Raw genomic sequence first — 17,310 nt, 5'->3', positions numbered from 1 at the left:
GGAAGGAAGGAAGGAAGGAAGGAAGGAAGGAAGGAAGGAAGGAAGGAAGGAAGGAAGGAAGGAAGGAAGGAAGGAAGGAAGGAAGGAAGAAAAAAGAAACATCAGACTAGCTTTAGCTCCTGTTCTGTTACTTTTGTAATCCCTGAAGTGAGGATGCCTTTATCAATATATCTGCAATAATGAACATTTCACTTGGAGAAAAGGAGGCAGAGATTTTTTTCTTCTTTTGGAGCTGGTGATAATTAGACAAGGTTTATCCTGGATAAAATATTTTCTCTTTGAACCAGGAGGATTAGCGAATAGTGGCTATTAATCTTCTAACAGCAGGTCCCTGCTGGTATCTTGAATTCTGGCACTTAGGATATCAGTGATAGGGCCCCACCTCCTAGCAGTCCTTTTAAAAGAAAGGTTAATTGGGTAGAGTTACCATAGGGACAAATATCTTAATGTAGGAGAGACACATGGAAATAATAGGAAATAATTCTTTTTTTTTTTTTATGAACACTGAATTTCTCAGTGCTTTTGAAATGTGTAAGTAAAGCTCATGGGGGGCAGCCGGGGAGCTCAGTGGATTGAGAGCCAGGCCTAGAGACGGGAGGTCCTGGGTTCAAATGTGACCTCAGACACTTCCCAGCTGTGTGACCCTGGGCAAGTCACTTCACCCCCATTGCCTATTTAAAAAAAAAATCCATGTCATACCTTACAATTCTGGTCATCCCTCCTGAATTTGCACTTGTGTATAAATTCTCTGTGAGCTACTTCTAGGCTAGGAGTTCTTAACTTGGGAGTCCATGGACCCTTAAAGTGTCTAAAGATCAATTTCAAGAGGATCTGTGAACTTGGACAGGGGAAAAAAATTAGATCTTTATTTTCATTCACCACTCAAGGAAATGGAAGACTCAACATGCTATTCAACATGGCGCACACAACAGGTGAAGATACTTGCAGGGCTCTTGAACATGATTCTGAGGAGAGGTCCTTGAGTGACATAAAAAAAAAAAAAAACATAAAAAAACTGAAGTATCCCTGGCTTTTCTAGAAAGTCATTTAACACATGCATCTGTATTGCTGACTTCAATGTTTAAAAAAAAAAAAAGAAACAGCTGCTTCTTGGCTCAGTGAGGGGTGATTGGCTCAGTGGGAATGATCTTTGTTTCCTAATTGCTTTAATTCTTCTGATGTTTCCTGCCACTCCCTCCTCAGTATGTGAAAAAGTTAAGGACACACAGGGTTCAGAGAAGCCCAAAGAGCTGTGGGAGTTTTTTGGTAGTTGTTTGTTTTCTGTTTTTAGTCTATTTTAGTGAATATTCCTTGAGTTCTTCACCCTTGTTTAAATGTTGAGAGATGTTTGTAAATTGAGGGCTTTAAGAAGAATGCCAAGACCCCTGTAAACATCTTTGTCTGTAGAGTGTGCCATGTTGGGATAACAAAGAGATCTCTTTATATACCCCAGGAGTACCAACTCCGTGTGTTCACTGGACGAAAGAGCCGAAATCCTCGTGCTTAGGTTGTAAAATGTAGAGAGGATTAATTGTCCTTCTGTTTCAACCCCTAATAAGTGATAATAATGACAACAATGACATTTATATATTTGTGTATATATAAATATATATAGTATATAAAATAAAAATATTAATAAATATAGTATATAAATATATATATATATATATACAACACTTTAAGGTTAACCTCTTAAGAGATACTAAGTTTCATTTTGCCTGGAGAGGAAAAGATTCATTCTTTCTTTGGCCTCACCAAAAACTTTCTCTAAACTGTGGGAGTAAGAAAAATGGTGATGGATATGTTCAGAGGAGGGCAGTTGTGATGGATTAATAAATAGTCCTACCTAGAGGCTGGCCCAGAAATGGAATCTTTTCACGATGTTCCGTGTGTAACAGAGATTTTGACTTTGGACCATTCTCAGGAACTGCATTCCATAAGAATGGCGTTTGGTGTGTTGACTGGAGCTTCCCCTGGAAGAGAAACTGGCCTCACAGTTTGAAAATCACTGATCTAGTCCATATGCCTCTTCCCCACCCTTCCTTTCTCTTCCCTGCTGTGGATCCGGAGGGCGGCCTGGGTGGAATTATTTGCTACAGTAAATTTCCCAGTGCTTTTGTGGTGTTTATTAGTTCAAGAATCTAGAGCAATATGGTTTCCATCAGATCTTAGGGAGAATATCTACCAAACACAACCTCCCTTTGTAAAGGTGAGCATGGGTTCTTTTTTCCCAGCTTTTAACCTAAATTTTTTGCCAGTTTCCTCTTCTCATCTTTGTATAAAAATAAAGAAGTTCTTTATTCTCCTCAAATGCTTGAAAATAATAACTCTGCTTTTTTTTAAAACTCAATGCTTGTAAGCCTTGTTCTTTAGTCATTATTTATTCAAGATAGAAATGTTCATTATTATTATCACTAATAATAAGATTAATTTATATTCGTAGAGTACTTTAATGACCTTCGATGATATCCATGTTGGCTTTTCTGCTTTTAAAATATGTTTCTCTTCCTAAGTCCTCATGAGGCTTATAAATGTGATAAAAGAGTACAATAAAATTAATAAGGTCCTGGGCTTGAAGTCAAGAGATGTGGGTTTGGATCCTGGCTCCTACACTTACTACTTGTGTGATTAGAATAAATAATTTTGTTTGTTGAATGAAATGAAATAGAAATGATAAACAATTTTTATTTCTAGGAGCCTCAATAATACTTGTGTTATCTATGTACAGTTTATTGTGAGCAAAGCATTATGGGGCTGTTCAAGGGCCCTGTAAATGTGAACTGCTCTTCCTGTTACTATTGAGATTTTAGGGAACAAGAATTAGTTCTTAAAAAATTTATGTGTGACCTCTGGACCTCTTCTCAGAAGAATGTTTTTAGACGCAGATGATGAAATATATAGGATTACAAAGGAAACTTAATTATACTGAAATACAATTGTCAAAATATACATATTTTTAAAAGTGAATAATTCCCATTTTAGGCTAATCTGCTTAGATCCCTGTGAAGCATGTAGTACAAGTATCATCTCCATTTTGCAGATGGGAAAACAAGCTTATGATTTTCAATTGGTCACATGGCTAGTTAAGTTATAAAGTCAGGATTTGAACCCATATCTTCTGACTCCAAGTCCAGTCCCCCTTTTATTTCACTGTACATTTCTTTGTTGCATTTCCTATTTGGTGATTGTGGTAGTTGACTGTATAATGATGTTCAAGAACAACAACTTTCTGCTTTTACTGTGAATATCCATTAAAAAAAAAACTTTTAGAAAACCAGACCAATCTAAAAATTGCAGGAACACTGTGCATATTGGAAGCATGTGCTATTTTCTTTTTTCTGAAATGATTCAACAGCTTTCCAATTGCCAAGATTGCTGGAGAAACATGAAAAATACTGAAAACAACTAGAATATTTCTCAAGCAATTTTGAGGCTGGACTTTCATTTAATGCTCTCATTAGCTCACATTTTTAGAATTTAATATATCAAATATGGGCTAATAATGTCAGTCATTACTTATATAAATTATTTATTTAAATGTCAAGCATTTAGCAAGTGCTTACTATGGGCCAGACACTGTAGTAAGGGCCAGAAAGAAGAAAGAAAGGCAAAAGACAGCCCCTGCCCTCAAGGATCTCACCATCTAATTTACAATGAAGAATAAAAGAACATTTGAATAATGAGGAACTTTTATTTTTTTTCTTATTCAGACATTTTATTTTCCCAATTACATTTTCAACATACGTTTTTCCAAAATTATAAGATCCAAATTGTCTCCCTCTTTCTCTTCCGTTCCCTCAATCTTTTAAAAAATCTTTTAAGGTTTTTTTTTAAAAAAGAGGATCTTTTAAAAAATAAATTTCTCATGCAGAGAAAGAACTGTGGAAGTAGACACACACAAGAAAAACAACTGTTTGATCACATGGGTCGATAGGGAGATGATCAGGGATGTAGACTCTAAACAATCACCCTAATGCAAATATTAATACTATGGAAATAGGTCTTGATCAATGACACATGTAAAAAAACCCAGTGGAATTGCTCATTGGCTACAGGAGTAGGGTGGGAGGAGGGGAGAGAAAGAACATGAATCATGTAACCATGGAAAAATATCCTTAATTAATTAAACTTAATTAAAAAAGAAAAAGAAAATAAATTTCTCTCCAAAAGATGGCAATTGGTTATCTATTTCCTCCTTCCTTTTCCCTCATCCTGCTCCTCCCCAACCTTCCCAACAGCTTAGAAAGAATTTCTCTGGGGCAGGTCCCTAATGCTAAGACGCACCCAGCCCAGATAATGCAGAGTAGCAGTTAGGCAAGAGTTTTGACAATGAATGGGCAGGGCTGCATTTGCTTGAGATTGATTAATAAATGAAGCATGAGTCCCGTGCCAAGGTGTCCAAGCAAGACGCTTGTCTAGTTGGGTGTAAGAAAGCATTTAGGTTTCAGGTCAGGGTCAGACCAGAAGACTTTTAAGTTTGCTTTCTATCATTCTAATGACAATCCTGGAATTCTGATATCTCCTCCAAAGGCCAGCAGAGTCCCTGATGTAGGTCTGCTCCCAGAGCCATGATTAGCCTGGGATGGACCGGGCTGCATCCCAGGATGCTGATGGGAGGAACTAGGCTTCCTCCTCTGGGCAGCCACTTCCCTCCCACCAGCAATGTCCAGCCATCCTGGACCTGGACCCCAGCATTGTGTCTCCTGGGCAACTGAGTCTGTCCCACGGAAGGCCTGGCTACTTAGAACTCTGCCTGGACTCTGTCCAGGTGGCCAGAAAGCATCTTCCACAACAGGTAACTCTTCCAAGGTGGTCCTTGATTAAGAATCCAGGTCAAGGATGTATCTCAGACTCTTCCTTAGGAAAGAGCGTTGGATGAGGGTCTTTTGTGCACACGATGGGCTTGGAGGTGTCTGTAAATAACTGTATAATGTCATTTAGACAAAAGAGGGTAGAAAGTTCAATTTGGCAAAGGATGACAAAGTGTGACGATTCTCTTCTTTGCACGATATTGGTGGGAACAAAAATAACCGAGCCTCACCCTGCCTGTCGAGCACACAAATGTTTCACTTCCTACTTCGGGCAAGAGGAAACTTGAGCTCTGTAGTGATGCCCGCTCCAGATTCACTGACATGCCAGAACATGGGATCCTGGAAAGGCCTCCCAAGGGGCCCTTTTAGAAACAAACTCACCCTCCAGTACTTTCATTGCCTAGATGAGATCAGCCCTCAAAACCACAGTTAATCACTTTCAGTTAAAATCCCATCCCTACTATGGGACGGTTAACCACAAATTTTATTTAAAGTTTCAAAGTCTTTAAAAATTTTTTTTCATTTAAAGAATTTTAAATTTTAATTTTTAAAAATTTAAAAATATTTATTTAAGATTGAAAATCTCCTAGCCCTAAAATAAAAGGGATCCCTTGTGATGATGAAGAGCCACAGATTTATGAATAAAGCCTGTGGCTGCTCCTTGTAACCTATACTTTTCTGTTTGGGTTTCAGCTCGTGTTGAAAATACAGGATATTTTTGATTCCAAGAGAGGAAAGAAGAGAGTAAAATTGCTTCCTTTTACCGGGAAGGAAACACCCCCTGCCAAAGGTAGGAAGAGTTTTCTGCCCCAGCGTCTCATAGCCAGCTGAGCAGAAGAGGAGTCTGCCATAACAATAACCAAGGGAATAAACTGTGGGTCCAAAGCAATAAAAGTGGTTTTCCTTCGGAACGTGTGCTTCGGGCTCTTGGACCTGAAACCTTTCTGGTTAAAGGGTTCCAGCCCTGGTCGGTAGGAATAGGGTCTAACTTCACAGAGGCTATTAGAGGGCAAATGAACACAATTTAGTGTATGTTTGGTCCTTGATACTTGATGTATGGTCATTTAATTTAAAGTTCCATTGTTGTGTGTTCTTATGCAGCCTGAGATGGAGCCTAAGAAAAGATTCTGAGAACCTTAGCTTACAATGTGATCTCTAACCTCTTAGTTACTAAAAATGCTATCAATAATATCAGTAAGATCAGTAATCAATAATAAATTAATAATAAGTCATATAGGCCATCTCTTGTCCTCAGGATGATGTCAGAATCACTGAAGCCCAGTGAAAATTAATATTATATTTGTTTGTTTGTTTGTTTGTTTGTTTTAATTTTAAACCCTTAACTTCTGTGTATTGACTTATAGGTGGAAGATTGGTAAGGGTAGGCAATGGGGGTCAAGTGACTTGCCCAGGGTCACACAGCTGGGAAGTGTCTGAGGCCGGATTTGAACCTAGGACCTCCTGTCTCTAGGCCTGGCTCTCAATCCACTGAGCTACCCAGCTGCCCCTTAATATTATATTTGAAGACCACCAAGGATTGACATTCCCCTCATTCCTTATTTCCCTCAAAAATTCATTTTAATGTTTAATTCACTATCAGAAAAATGCTTCTTTAACTTGAAGAAGTGACAATAGGCTTTTTGTTTGTTTGTTTATTCTTATTCTGATCTCAGTGGAACCAGATGAGTGACAATTGTCCCCTGTACCAGAACTTTGCACATTCTTGAATATCATTACTAAAATATCTCTCAAATCTCTTCTTCTGAAGCTAATTCTATAAAAATATCTCTGTATCTTCCCATGATTTTTTCTTCTTAAACCCTTAGTCTTCTGTCTTTAAAAAACAAACAAACAACTCTTACCTTCCATCTTAGAATCAATACTGTATGTTGGTTCCAACGCAGAAGAGTCATAAGGGCTAGGCATTTGGGGCTAAATGACTTACCCAGGGTCACACTGTTAGTATCGGAGGTAGGATTTGAATTCAGGTCTGTTCTAACCCTAAGTTCAGTGCTCTATCCATTATACCTCCTGTGGCCTTATAGCTATCATATTTATAATATCTAGTTCATAGACATCACACTCATAATTTAGTCCTTAATTTTGTCTCATATCGCCCTACTGAATCTGGACTGAGAACCAGTCACCAATTTGGTGGATCCATATCCCACCAACATGATGCTTCCTCCTTATTTGACTTTGGACAAGTCATTTAGCTTTCCTGGGCCTTAGTTTTCTCTGCTCTAAGAGGATGAGGTGACCTTCAAGGTGACTCCCAGCTCTAGATCTAGAATCCCAAGCCAGTTAGCTCTCAGAAAGTATTGGAAATCTGGGGGTAACTAGGTAGCACAGCAGCACAGCAGATAGAGCACCAGGCTTGGAATCAGGAGGATGTGGGTGCAAAACTGGCCTCAGACGCCTCCTAGACAAGTCACTTAACCCCAGATGCCTGGCCCTTGCTGCTCTTCTACGTTGGAGTTGATGCTAAGACAGAAGGTAAGAGTTTTTTTTTGTTTTCTTTTGTTTTTTTTTTAAGTTAAAAAAAAAAAAGTATTAGAAATCTGAAAAAGAAAGACACACTCAAAAAACTTATTTCTTTTCCAAAACAAACTGAGAGCATACTATCTTGTAAAGAGAGAAAGTAAACTCTCTCTGAGATTCTTCCCAGAGAAATAAAAGAAAAATATGCTGCCATCTCTAGCCAGCCTCAAGCTTTTGTTTTTTTTTTTCTCCAAAATGCAAAATACAGAGCTATCATGGATATTTCTTACCATGGGAACACAGGCTGTATTAGAAGTGGTCTTTGTTCTAGTGTATCTCCTGATGCTCTAATTTGGCCTTGAAAATATTTCATTTCTACATAAGCAAGGTCATCAAATGCACAAAAGACCATTAAAAAGCAGTGGAAGAGGGGCAACTGGGTAGCACAAAGGCTGGAAAGCCAGGTCTGGAGTTGGGAGGACCTAGACACTTCCTGGGCAGGTCACTTAACCCACCCATTGCCTATCCCTTGCCACCCTTCTGCTTGGAACCAGTATACAGTATTGATTCTAAGATGGAAGGTAAGGGTTTCAAAACCAAATAAACCAGTGGAATAAAGGCAGCTAGCTAACACAGTGGATGGAGAGCCAGCTCTGGAGTTAGGAGAATCTGGGTTCAAATCTGGCCTCCGATGCCTCCTAGCTGGTCACTTAACCTCATCTACGTAGCTGTGGCCCTTCTGTCTTAGAGTTGTAACTAGGACAAGTAATTATGGGAAAAAAAAAAAAAAGGAAGGAAGGAAGGAAGGAAGAAAGGAAGGAAGGAAGGAAGGAAGGAAGGAAGGGAGGGAGGGAGGGACACCTTACAAGGGCTGAGGGTAAGGGAGATACTTTGTGGATTGAATTATGCCAGGTTCTGGTCTGATGATTCCACACTGAATGATTTTGCTGAGTTTCTTCTCTTATTCCAAATCTACTTTGGTCCAAGGAGTTGTCAGTTACATCCACGTTGGCTTCGTGCCATCCAAGAGTTCAACTGACAGGCCTGTGTTCAACCTCTTTGGGAGGGCGAAATCCCATAAAAGAGAAAAACACAGGCTTTTCCAAGAGGTTGTGCTACTATGTTCATGAAAAGAGTTCTCTTACCCTTTCTGCTGCTCCTAGATACCCACCTGGAACCAGGCCAGCCATCAGATATGCCTGGCAGAATCAGGATTATTATCATTGTTTCATTCTCTCTTTCATGGACATTCTGGGCAATAACATGCCAAGAAGTGATCATTCCTCCTTCACTTACAACATCTCCAGGGATGGGAATGATATAACTCCTAGTTTGACATGCTGTGTTTGTGCCATTGATTTAAAAAAGAAACAACTAAATTCAATATTTATACTTGTGGCTCTTAAATTTTCATCCTTCATATCTGGCACATTGGTCTATTGTCAGGATTTGTTTTGGATCCAGATTCTGTTATCCAGTGTGGTATCCGACATGTGGTAGATAAAAAACAATTGGCTTTGTCCTCAAGGGGCTTAAAGTTCCCTTTATTCTTATATATATATATATATATACATACCATTTTTCCTCACAATAGGTCTTAAAGTATCTCTGAAACTTTCCATCAGGCAGTTATCCTAAATAGAGGGACCTCAGTTATCCCAAACTCCCTCAACTTCCCTTGGCTCTGTGTAGTCTACAAGTGAAAAACCCTTTTTTATCATTTCAGGTGAAGCCAGTGGGAACGAAAGTGATGCAGAGTATCTGCCAAAGAGTGAGTGAGTCATTGGGGCTCTTTTCTTTTTCATGACAATCACAGTTAAAGGTGTGGAATTGTAATTAAGTCTGTTTCTATCATGTGGAGTTTCATGTTTCTGGTTATTCTCTTACCACTGGCACCTCTTGATTCTCGGCAGCTTAGTATCTGCATTGTCAAAACGTTTTTCATTTAAATATATATATATATATATATATTCACATAGCAGAGTAAGAATCCAACATGGTTCCTGTGTGGTCATGTGCTGTACTTGGCATCCAAAGAAGAAAAGGTGAATCATTATCTAAATTGGCTTTTATCAATGAATGAATAAGTTTTCAGGCACCCAAATGCACTTAATGAAGTAAATTGGATTGCTCCCAGTTCAGAAAGGATACATGTAGCTGCTTTTTATTCTTCATTGTTCACGTTTATTGTCAAAATTGGGTTGTTATTTATCATTGTTAGAATGGTTGGAATGACTTATCTCACTGACATGTTTTTTTCCAGGGACTGTGGGGGTGTTCTACAAACTTCATTTAATTAAATTTCTCATGGTTGCTTCAGGGCAAGTTATTGTTTCTATCGAACAGAATTGTAGCTTGAGATGTAGAGGTAGTCGGAAACATGAGCTAATAAGGCTCTGTATGAGATGGTCTCAGGTACAGGACCCACATCTTGAAATTTGATTTAATTCAACTTTTTTTCCCCCTTATCTTCTAGCTTAGAATCAATACTAGGTACTAGTTCCTAAGTAAAAGAGGGATAAAAGCTAGGCAATGGGAGTTAGACACACAGCCAGGAAGTGCCTGAAGCCAGATATGAACCCAGGACCCCCCTGTCTCCAGACCTCTCTGTCTACTGTGCCCTCTGGCTGCCCCCTAATTCAACACTCATTAAGTGCTTAGTGCAAAATATAAGAGTGTGTTCAAGGCTTTATGCTAGGTGCTGGCCATTCAAAAATGAAAAGAAACACAGCCCCAGCCCTCAAAAAGCTTACTATTAATTTGCCATAGGGCAAGTTGAATATATTCTACTATGAATCTTTTTTAAAAAACTTTTTATCTTCTGTCTTATAGTTGAATATCGATTCTAAGGCAGAAGAGCAATAAGGGCTAGACAATTGGGGTTAAGTGATTCTCCCAGAGTCACATAGTTTAGAATGTCAGAGTTCAAAAAATTTGAACCCAGGACTTCTTAACTCCAAGTCTAGCACTAGTTTGAATCTTTTTTTAAAATTAAAATTTAATTTTTTAATCTTTTTTTCCCATGGTTACAAGATTCTTGTTTTCTCCCTTCCTTTTTCCCTCCCAGAGTTGATGAGCAATTTCACTAGTTTATACATATATTATGTGAATCTTAAAGGCCAGAAATTTAGAAATCTAGAATCATACTATACCTAAAATGGAAATCCAACCACATGGCAGGTTACGCATACAAGTAAGCAAGAGAAAAGCCAGAAAATAAATAAGTATCCAAAATCAGAGCAGGTCATGGATTTTTATGAAAGTACAGCTAACACTCCTTCCATTGGCCCAGTTTGCTTCAGGCAGTTTCATTTTATGTTCTGGCTGAAGGTGAAACTCAGATGATCACCAATTCAGTCTGGATGGATGTGTAATTGTGACTAATTCAGTGTTGCTGGCACATAGAAATGGGTTCTGAATATCTAATTTGCTGAAATTGGAACCACTCTTTGGGAGGGAAGTTTGCCTGGAGCATAGAATTTACTAATACTGCTATGGAAGATATTTGGAGCCAGTGGGGCTGTTCATTCTTGGTGGCATCTTGTATGAATTTCCATAGTGAAACTTTGATCTGCAATGAAACTTCACTTGAGGAATGGAGAGCGAACCAAAACTCAAAAAAAAAAAAAAAAAAGTGAGTCATCAGACGTGTCTAGTCTTATTGGAGCAGAATTATATACCGATTCTTGAGACATTAAGATTTTTACATGGCGTTTACTTTTATTTTTAATTTTTCAGTTCGAAACAAGTTTTGAAAATTTTTTTTGACATTTTAGAATTCAAGTTTCCTCCCTTCTTTCCCTCCTCCCATCCCTGGAATGTTAGATGGTCTGATATAGATTATATCCCTACTTTCATGTGATACACATTTCCGTATGGCTCATGTCATGATAGAAATCATATATCACACATACAACAGAAATCTCATGAAGGAAATATAGTCGAATGGTGTGTGCTTTCATGACATAATTACTTTGAGGATGTCTTTTTTTTCTTCTCAAATTTTCCTGTTTGGTGTATTTCAGTTCATTGATGTCAGCATATATTGAATTTTTTTTTAATGGTTTTGACTTCCATTTTAGGTCTAGTGCAGTGATTCCCAAAGTGGGTGCTACCGCCCCCTGGTGGGTGCTGCAGTGATCCAGGGGAGCAGTGATGGCCACACTTTTTTTGTATTACATTCTATTCTGAGTTCAATAAATAGTTTCATAATTTCCAGGGGGTGCTAAGTAATATTTTTTCTGGAAAGGGGGCGGTAGGCCAAAAAAGTTTGGGAACCACTGGTCTAGTGGGACACTAGATTTCTAACCTTCTGGCCTTTAAGATTCATAGTAGAGTGTGCAGCTAGATAGTTCAGTGGGTAGAGTGGTACCAGGCCTGGAGTTAAGAGGTCCTGGGTTTAAAATCTGGCTTCAGATACTTCCTAGTTTTGGGGCCCTGGACAAGTCACATAACCCCTACTGCTTAGCCCTTACTGCTCTACTGTCTTGGAACTGAGAGATCCCAAAACAAAAGGAAAAGCCTTAAAAAAAAAAAAAAAAAAAAAAGATTCCTAGTAAAATTCCTAGTTTTGTGACACTAGACAAGTCACATAACCACTACTGTCTGAGCTGCTCTATTACCTTGGAACTGAGAGAGAGTCTAAGACAAAAGGAAAAGGCTTTAAAAAAATCCTAGTCAAACATATTTAAATGGCCACTTGTAATGGTAAGCTTCTTGAAGGGGGTGGGGTGGAGAAGCAGGGAAAGGAAGGTTTCTTTGATAAGAAAATGCATCTTGTTTTAGAATGATTAAAAGCTGACCCAGTGGACCTAACCATGGCTTTTGTTTGTTAACCAAAATTTCTTCAAAAACAAAATCCTCATTTAGCCTCACTTTTATGTGTGATTTGATGGCTTCAGGGGGAGAAAACAGAAATTGAAGAGAAAAGGAGTGTGCCCTTTAAGGAGTTGATAAGGGGAGGGCTTTGATATCACACAAATGTGTCTGCATATTTGCTTTGGGGCTTGGTAGCAGCCCAAAGTACTAGGTCTCAGGAGCAAACATCAGCCAGTCCCCATTGGGCAGACCCCCTGTAGATGCTGGAGGTAACAGCCTCCACCCTCTGATTCTCTCCCAGATCGCCACAGACGCATCACACAGCTCCAGCAGGCGTCCAAGAGGAACCCTCACTACCAGACTCTGGAGCGGGACCTCATTGAGCTCCAGGAGCAGCAGCTCTTTGAGCTCTTTGTGGTAGTGTCTCTGCAGAAGAAACCACTGGAAATCACCTATACCCCTCAGGTCATCCAGCAGTTCCCCAGCAAGGTACTTAGAGCACGCTCTCCATCCTAAGGCTCTGTGTGTGTGTTTTAGCTCTCACTCCATCTGTTTCACCAACTTTTCCCTGTAAGAGGGGAGGGCGGCTTAGAGCAGTGGAAGCTGGAGTCAGGAGGACCTGAGTTCAAGTGTGGCCTCAGATCCTTTTTAGCTGTATGACCCTGGGCAAGTCACTGAACCCCATTTGCCTAGCCCTTAATGCTCTTCTGCCTTAGAATCAATACTCAGCATCGATTCTAAGATAAGAGAAAGGCTTTAAAAAAAAGCTACAGAAAATCTACTTAAGAAGTCTAAATTATGGATTATTGAAAAATCCATTCAGCTCTAGAGGGGGTGAGAAAGTTCAGGGATGAGCCCGTTTTCAGCAAAGCCTGGATGAATGGGTTCAGAACTGGAGCAGGACATCTCCTGGGTTCACTGAACGTCTTTGGGCGAGTCGTCTGACCTTGTCCTTTCTGCCTTGTACGCTTTAAGAGGAGGTCAAAGCTGAGCTGGACCCTGTGGCATGGAGATGAGTAGGAGTCATTGTGCATAAATAAGGATGTTCCCTTCTAGAGTCATGATTTCCTTAGAGCAAGCCCTGCCTCCCCATACCAAGGAACTCCTCGGTGCTTTAGGAGGCAGCTTTATAAGTCGCTGTGGCCAAGAAACGTCATAACCTGGTGACTAACTGTTTGAGGATGAGCCTTGCTGATCTCAGGCAGGCTGGTCATTGGGCGGACCCATATCTGAAGCTTTTTCATCTTGGTGGAACTTGTCAGAGCTTTTTCTCTTAAGGGATACTATTTGAAAATTCATGGTCACCTCCACGCCATAATGAGGCTTCAGAGAGGGGCTTTAGAAGAGGCTAACATAGAAGAAACCACTTGGATATATTTGTCGCTGAATCCTGGGATTCATTTTGCAGCATGAACCTGACCCAGAATGACACATTTTCTTGATAAAATTGAGCGAAAGGGTAGATGATTTTTCCTAGCTATAAATAATCAGGTTTATTATCTGCTTGTAATTATACTAGAACAAGCCAAACTAATGAATTTTAAAATAACCGTTTTTCTTAGTTTAGGATATTTTGTTAAATGTAATACTAAACTTGCATAAAAGAGTCATGCTAAAACTTTACAGGAAACAACAAACCAGTAATTACATAGTAAGGATTACATGGTAGAAGCAATGATTATACATGTGTTTGACTCTCAAAATAGAATTTTTCCCTAGAATATTTTTTATCGGCCTGTCATAATGTCTTTGATCAATAGTCAGGAATTGACAGAACTTCTATTATCAATCTAATTGGGAATGTGTTTACTTTAATTTTGGCTCCCAAAACTTCCTACTTCTCTCTCCTGGGTTAGTCGGCTTGACTAATGAGTAAAAAAATCAGCCTCTAGAGAAAATAGATTATTTTCGTTCATGTCTCTAACAGAGGATTATGAAATCCCCAAAGGTGTTCTATGCAAAGAGGGAATTCCTCATTTCTGTTATAACTTAATTAATATAGCTTATGTCTTTAGTTTTCTAGAGCTATATTACAAACATAGCCCCATTTATGAATCCCAAAGGCTTATCTTATGTCTCTATTATTGAGGCTTGGCTGGGGTGCTGTGTCCCATTTCCCAAAAATGTGGGGTTCTGATCACCCACCATGTCTTTTTTCAGACTGACCATCCCTTCAAGCAATCCAAAGACACCGAGGAAAGGCTCAAAGTCATCCCCAGCTTCTGTTTCCCCGATTCTAAGGACTGGGTGCCCACCTCAGAACTCAAGAGGTGAGTGGCTGCCTGAGGTAATTTGCTGTGTTTTAGAACTGTGGAAATGGAGCCAGAGGACCCATAATGGACCTTAAGTGAATGCCATCATTGATGAAGGATGGAGTGGGAGGAAAGGAAGAAACAGAATTAGACCTTTCCCTCTGTGGGAACTCAAAAAAAGAAAAACACTGAAATATTTCCGCCTCTAAAGGGGAAACTCATTAGAGAAAGGCCTTACTACTTTCTTCTCTGGTTGACCAAAAGCCAGGAACACCCCCTGGCGGCAGGAAGGAGACTTGGGTTTTGGTCTACATCTGGAGACAGCATCAAAAATGTCTCCACCTTGTTTCTCTCTCAGGCCTTTTGAAAGAACCACAGCCCAGGTTGTTTATTCTGTAGAACTCTTAAGGGAGGCTCTAGTGGGAAGGGTGTGCCCAGGTGGATCCCACCCAGCCTTTGTGGGAAAGAGAAAGTGTTCTAGTAGTGCCTCTAGATTGCTTGATTCAGCCTCCCTCTGTAGCGCTCTTGGTGTGTAGAGGTAACCCTGATGCCTTTTTTGAGTCTGGTAACCTTGGACCACTCTAAATGCCCATGACGTGCTCTATGAGAGCCTGAGATGCTGTCTAAGTGCTTCTATTCTTCAGCCCTATATTGTTCTTTGCTCTCATTTCCAGGTCATAGCTTTGGAACCCAACAGGGGCTTGTAGATCATTTTACAGATGAGGGAACTGAGGTGAAATGATAGAACGAGACCACAAAAGAACCTGGATTTGATGCTGGGTTCTCAGGCCCCAAATCCTTCCACTTTCCATTGTGCTGGGTTAACTTCCCTCTCAGTTAATAATGAGAGGGGGGGAGGAGAAAAAGAGAAAAGAGAGAGAGAGAAAGAAAGAAGGAAGGAAGGAAGGAAGGAAGGAAGGAAGGAAGGAAGGAAGGAAGGAAGGAAGGAAGGAAGAGAAAGAAAGAAAGAAAGAAAGAAAGAAAGAAAGAAAGAAAGAAAGAGGTAGAAAGAAAGAAAGAAAAAAGAGAGAGAAAAGTAGAAAGAAAAAGGTAGAAAGAAAGATAGATAGATAGATAGATAGATAGATAGATAGATAGATAGATATTTTTTCCTTTCTAATTTCACAGCATCCCCTCCCCCTGAAATCTCTCCACAGACCTGAGTTTTAAATCCCTGGATTAGCTCCTTCTAAAGGTTGCTGTGGACTTCTGGGACTTATTTGGGAGGGGCATAGTAGAGGGACCCCATAGTATGTCAGTCTGCCACTATGTCCTGCCGCTTTCTCCAGACTAACAGAGATTCCCCTACGTCTTCATCTATCAGCTCTGGTACCCCCAGCCTTAGTTCCTTTCCCACTTGGAGAGCTGTGTCCCTGGGAATTTAATTGGACAAGGCTTTGACAAATATTGGCTCCCCCCTCGGCCTCCTCCCATTCCCCTCCTGCCTCCTTGTCTCCTTCTCCCTGGCTCCCTTGCTCTCTCTCTGTCTCTCTTTAAGGAAAAAAAAATTTTATTTCCCATTTTAAATCATGCACAGTATAATACAATAAGCATTAAATCATGCAAATTGGTCTAGGTTACATTTTGAAAAATGTTAAGAGGAAACTGTTAAGAGACCAGTTTCTGACAGGCAATGCATTTTAAAGTTGAGGGATTTGAAATATTTCAGCAGTGGACCTAAAACAGCATTATAAATTAGCTCAACTTATCAGCCCTAAACAGAATTATTCATCTTCCAAAAGGGTATTTCATGGCCGCTGGGCCCAAACGATCGTTCACCTTCATTTTTGCCCTGCTCTAAGGGTAGGTCTCACTTTACTGAATTCTCCTGATTCATTACTGTGTGTTACTTTATGAATTTTTTATCAGCATTTTAATAGCTCTTTGAGATGATTGAATGTAACTGATTCTTGCAGCAGAACACTGATTGAACAGAAAGACAGTAATGTATGTCGTAGGGGTTAGCTTGAAGCCAAGCAACAGTGTTTTTTTTTTTTCTTTCCCCTATAAGATATGCTTTTTTTTCTCCCCTCAGATAAGAGTCTCTCTTAAGCTAGAATGAGCCCCCTTCCCCTCCCTCCAGGCCTTGGCTCTAGCAGGATTTGGAGATGAGACTACTACTGCAGTGTCGGGCTCTGTGCTGTGGGCAAAGTGGGCAGAATCCACCCCGGGAAATCGTGCAGATTCCTCATTTTTCCCCGCCCGTAGACAAAATGTGCCATGTTCAGCTCTGATTCTTGAGGAAAGGGAAGAAAACCAAGAAGAGTGATTTAGATGGACAGAATCAGAGAATTTTAGAACAAGGAAGAATGTTCACGCTCCTTACAACTCTCCTTCACTCCCCGCCATCATCATTTTGTACAATCTGAGCTCCGGAGAGAATCAGTGACTTGTCCAACATCATCTCACAGCCAGGGTATGGCTATGAGAACACTCTGCCCTTTGAGGTCTGCCATCTGGGTAAAAGTCGATAGCAATACAGCACAGTGCCAGTCAGGAAAAAAATTAGTGAATAATCTCCTTTTCTGCCATGGAAATTAAAATAAATTTATAGAGGCAGCCAGGTGGCTCAGTGGATGGAGAGCCAGGCCTAGAGACAGGAGACCCTGGGTTCAACGTCTCTGCAGTTTGTACTCTGGGACCCAACTGAAGCTAGCTGTGGCACCGACAGGTGATGAGCCCACCTAGGCTACCTGTGACCCAAAGGCCCTTGTATTTTATACATACATGGACTCAGCTGCCTACCTAAAATAAGAGAATTCTAGATCTCTTAGACAGATCCCAGGTGGAACCCATCTAATCTGATGCTCTCCTTTTACAGATGAGGAAACTGAGGCCCCAGAAAGTTTTGTGATTTTCCCAGGATCACACAGTTTAAAAATGGTAAAAGGCAGGATTTGAACCCAATTCTCCCTGACTCTCTCTCTCTCTCTCTCTCTCTCTCTCTC

At 40.1% G+C, this 17,310-nt stretch overlaps 1 protein-coding gene across 2 annotated transcripts in view; it reads left to right on the top strand.

The window, feature by feature from the left end:
• Window positions 1-17,310, top strand: part of DENND2C (DENN domain containing 2C) — a 38,385-nt gene that overhangs the window by 4,932 nt on the left and 16,143 nt on the right. For both annotated transcript variants that reach the window (XM_044672388.1, XM_044672386.1), the window contains 4 exons: window positions 5,505-5,601; window positions 9,019-9,063; window positions 12,412-12,599; window positions 14,271-14,380. In XM_044672388.1, the coding sequence (XP_044528323.1) occupies window positions 5,505-5,601; window positions 9,019-9,063; window positions 12,412-12,599; window positions 14,271-14,380 (440 nt within the window). The remainder of the gene's footprint in view (window positions 1-5,504; window positions 5,602-9,018; window positions 9,064-12,411; window positions 12,600-14,270; window positions 14,381-17,310) is intronic.

Source organism: Gracilinanus agilis, chromosome 4 (genome assembly GCF_016433145.1).
Source record: "Gracilinanus agilis isolate LMUSP501 chromosome 4, AgileGrace, whole genome shotgun sequence".
Classification (NCBI taxonomy): domain Eukaryota; kingdom Metazoa; phylum Chordata; class Mammalia; order Didelphimorphia; family Didelphidae; genus Gracilinanus; species Gracilinanus agilis.
This window is presented reverse-complemented; position numbering and strand designations above follow the sequence as displayed.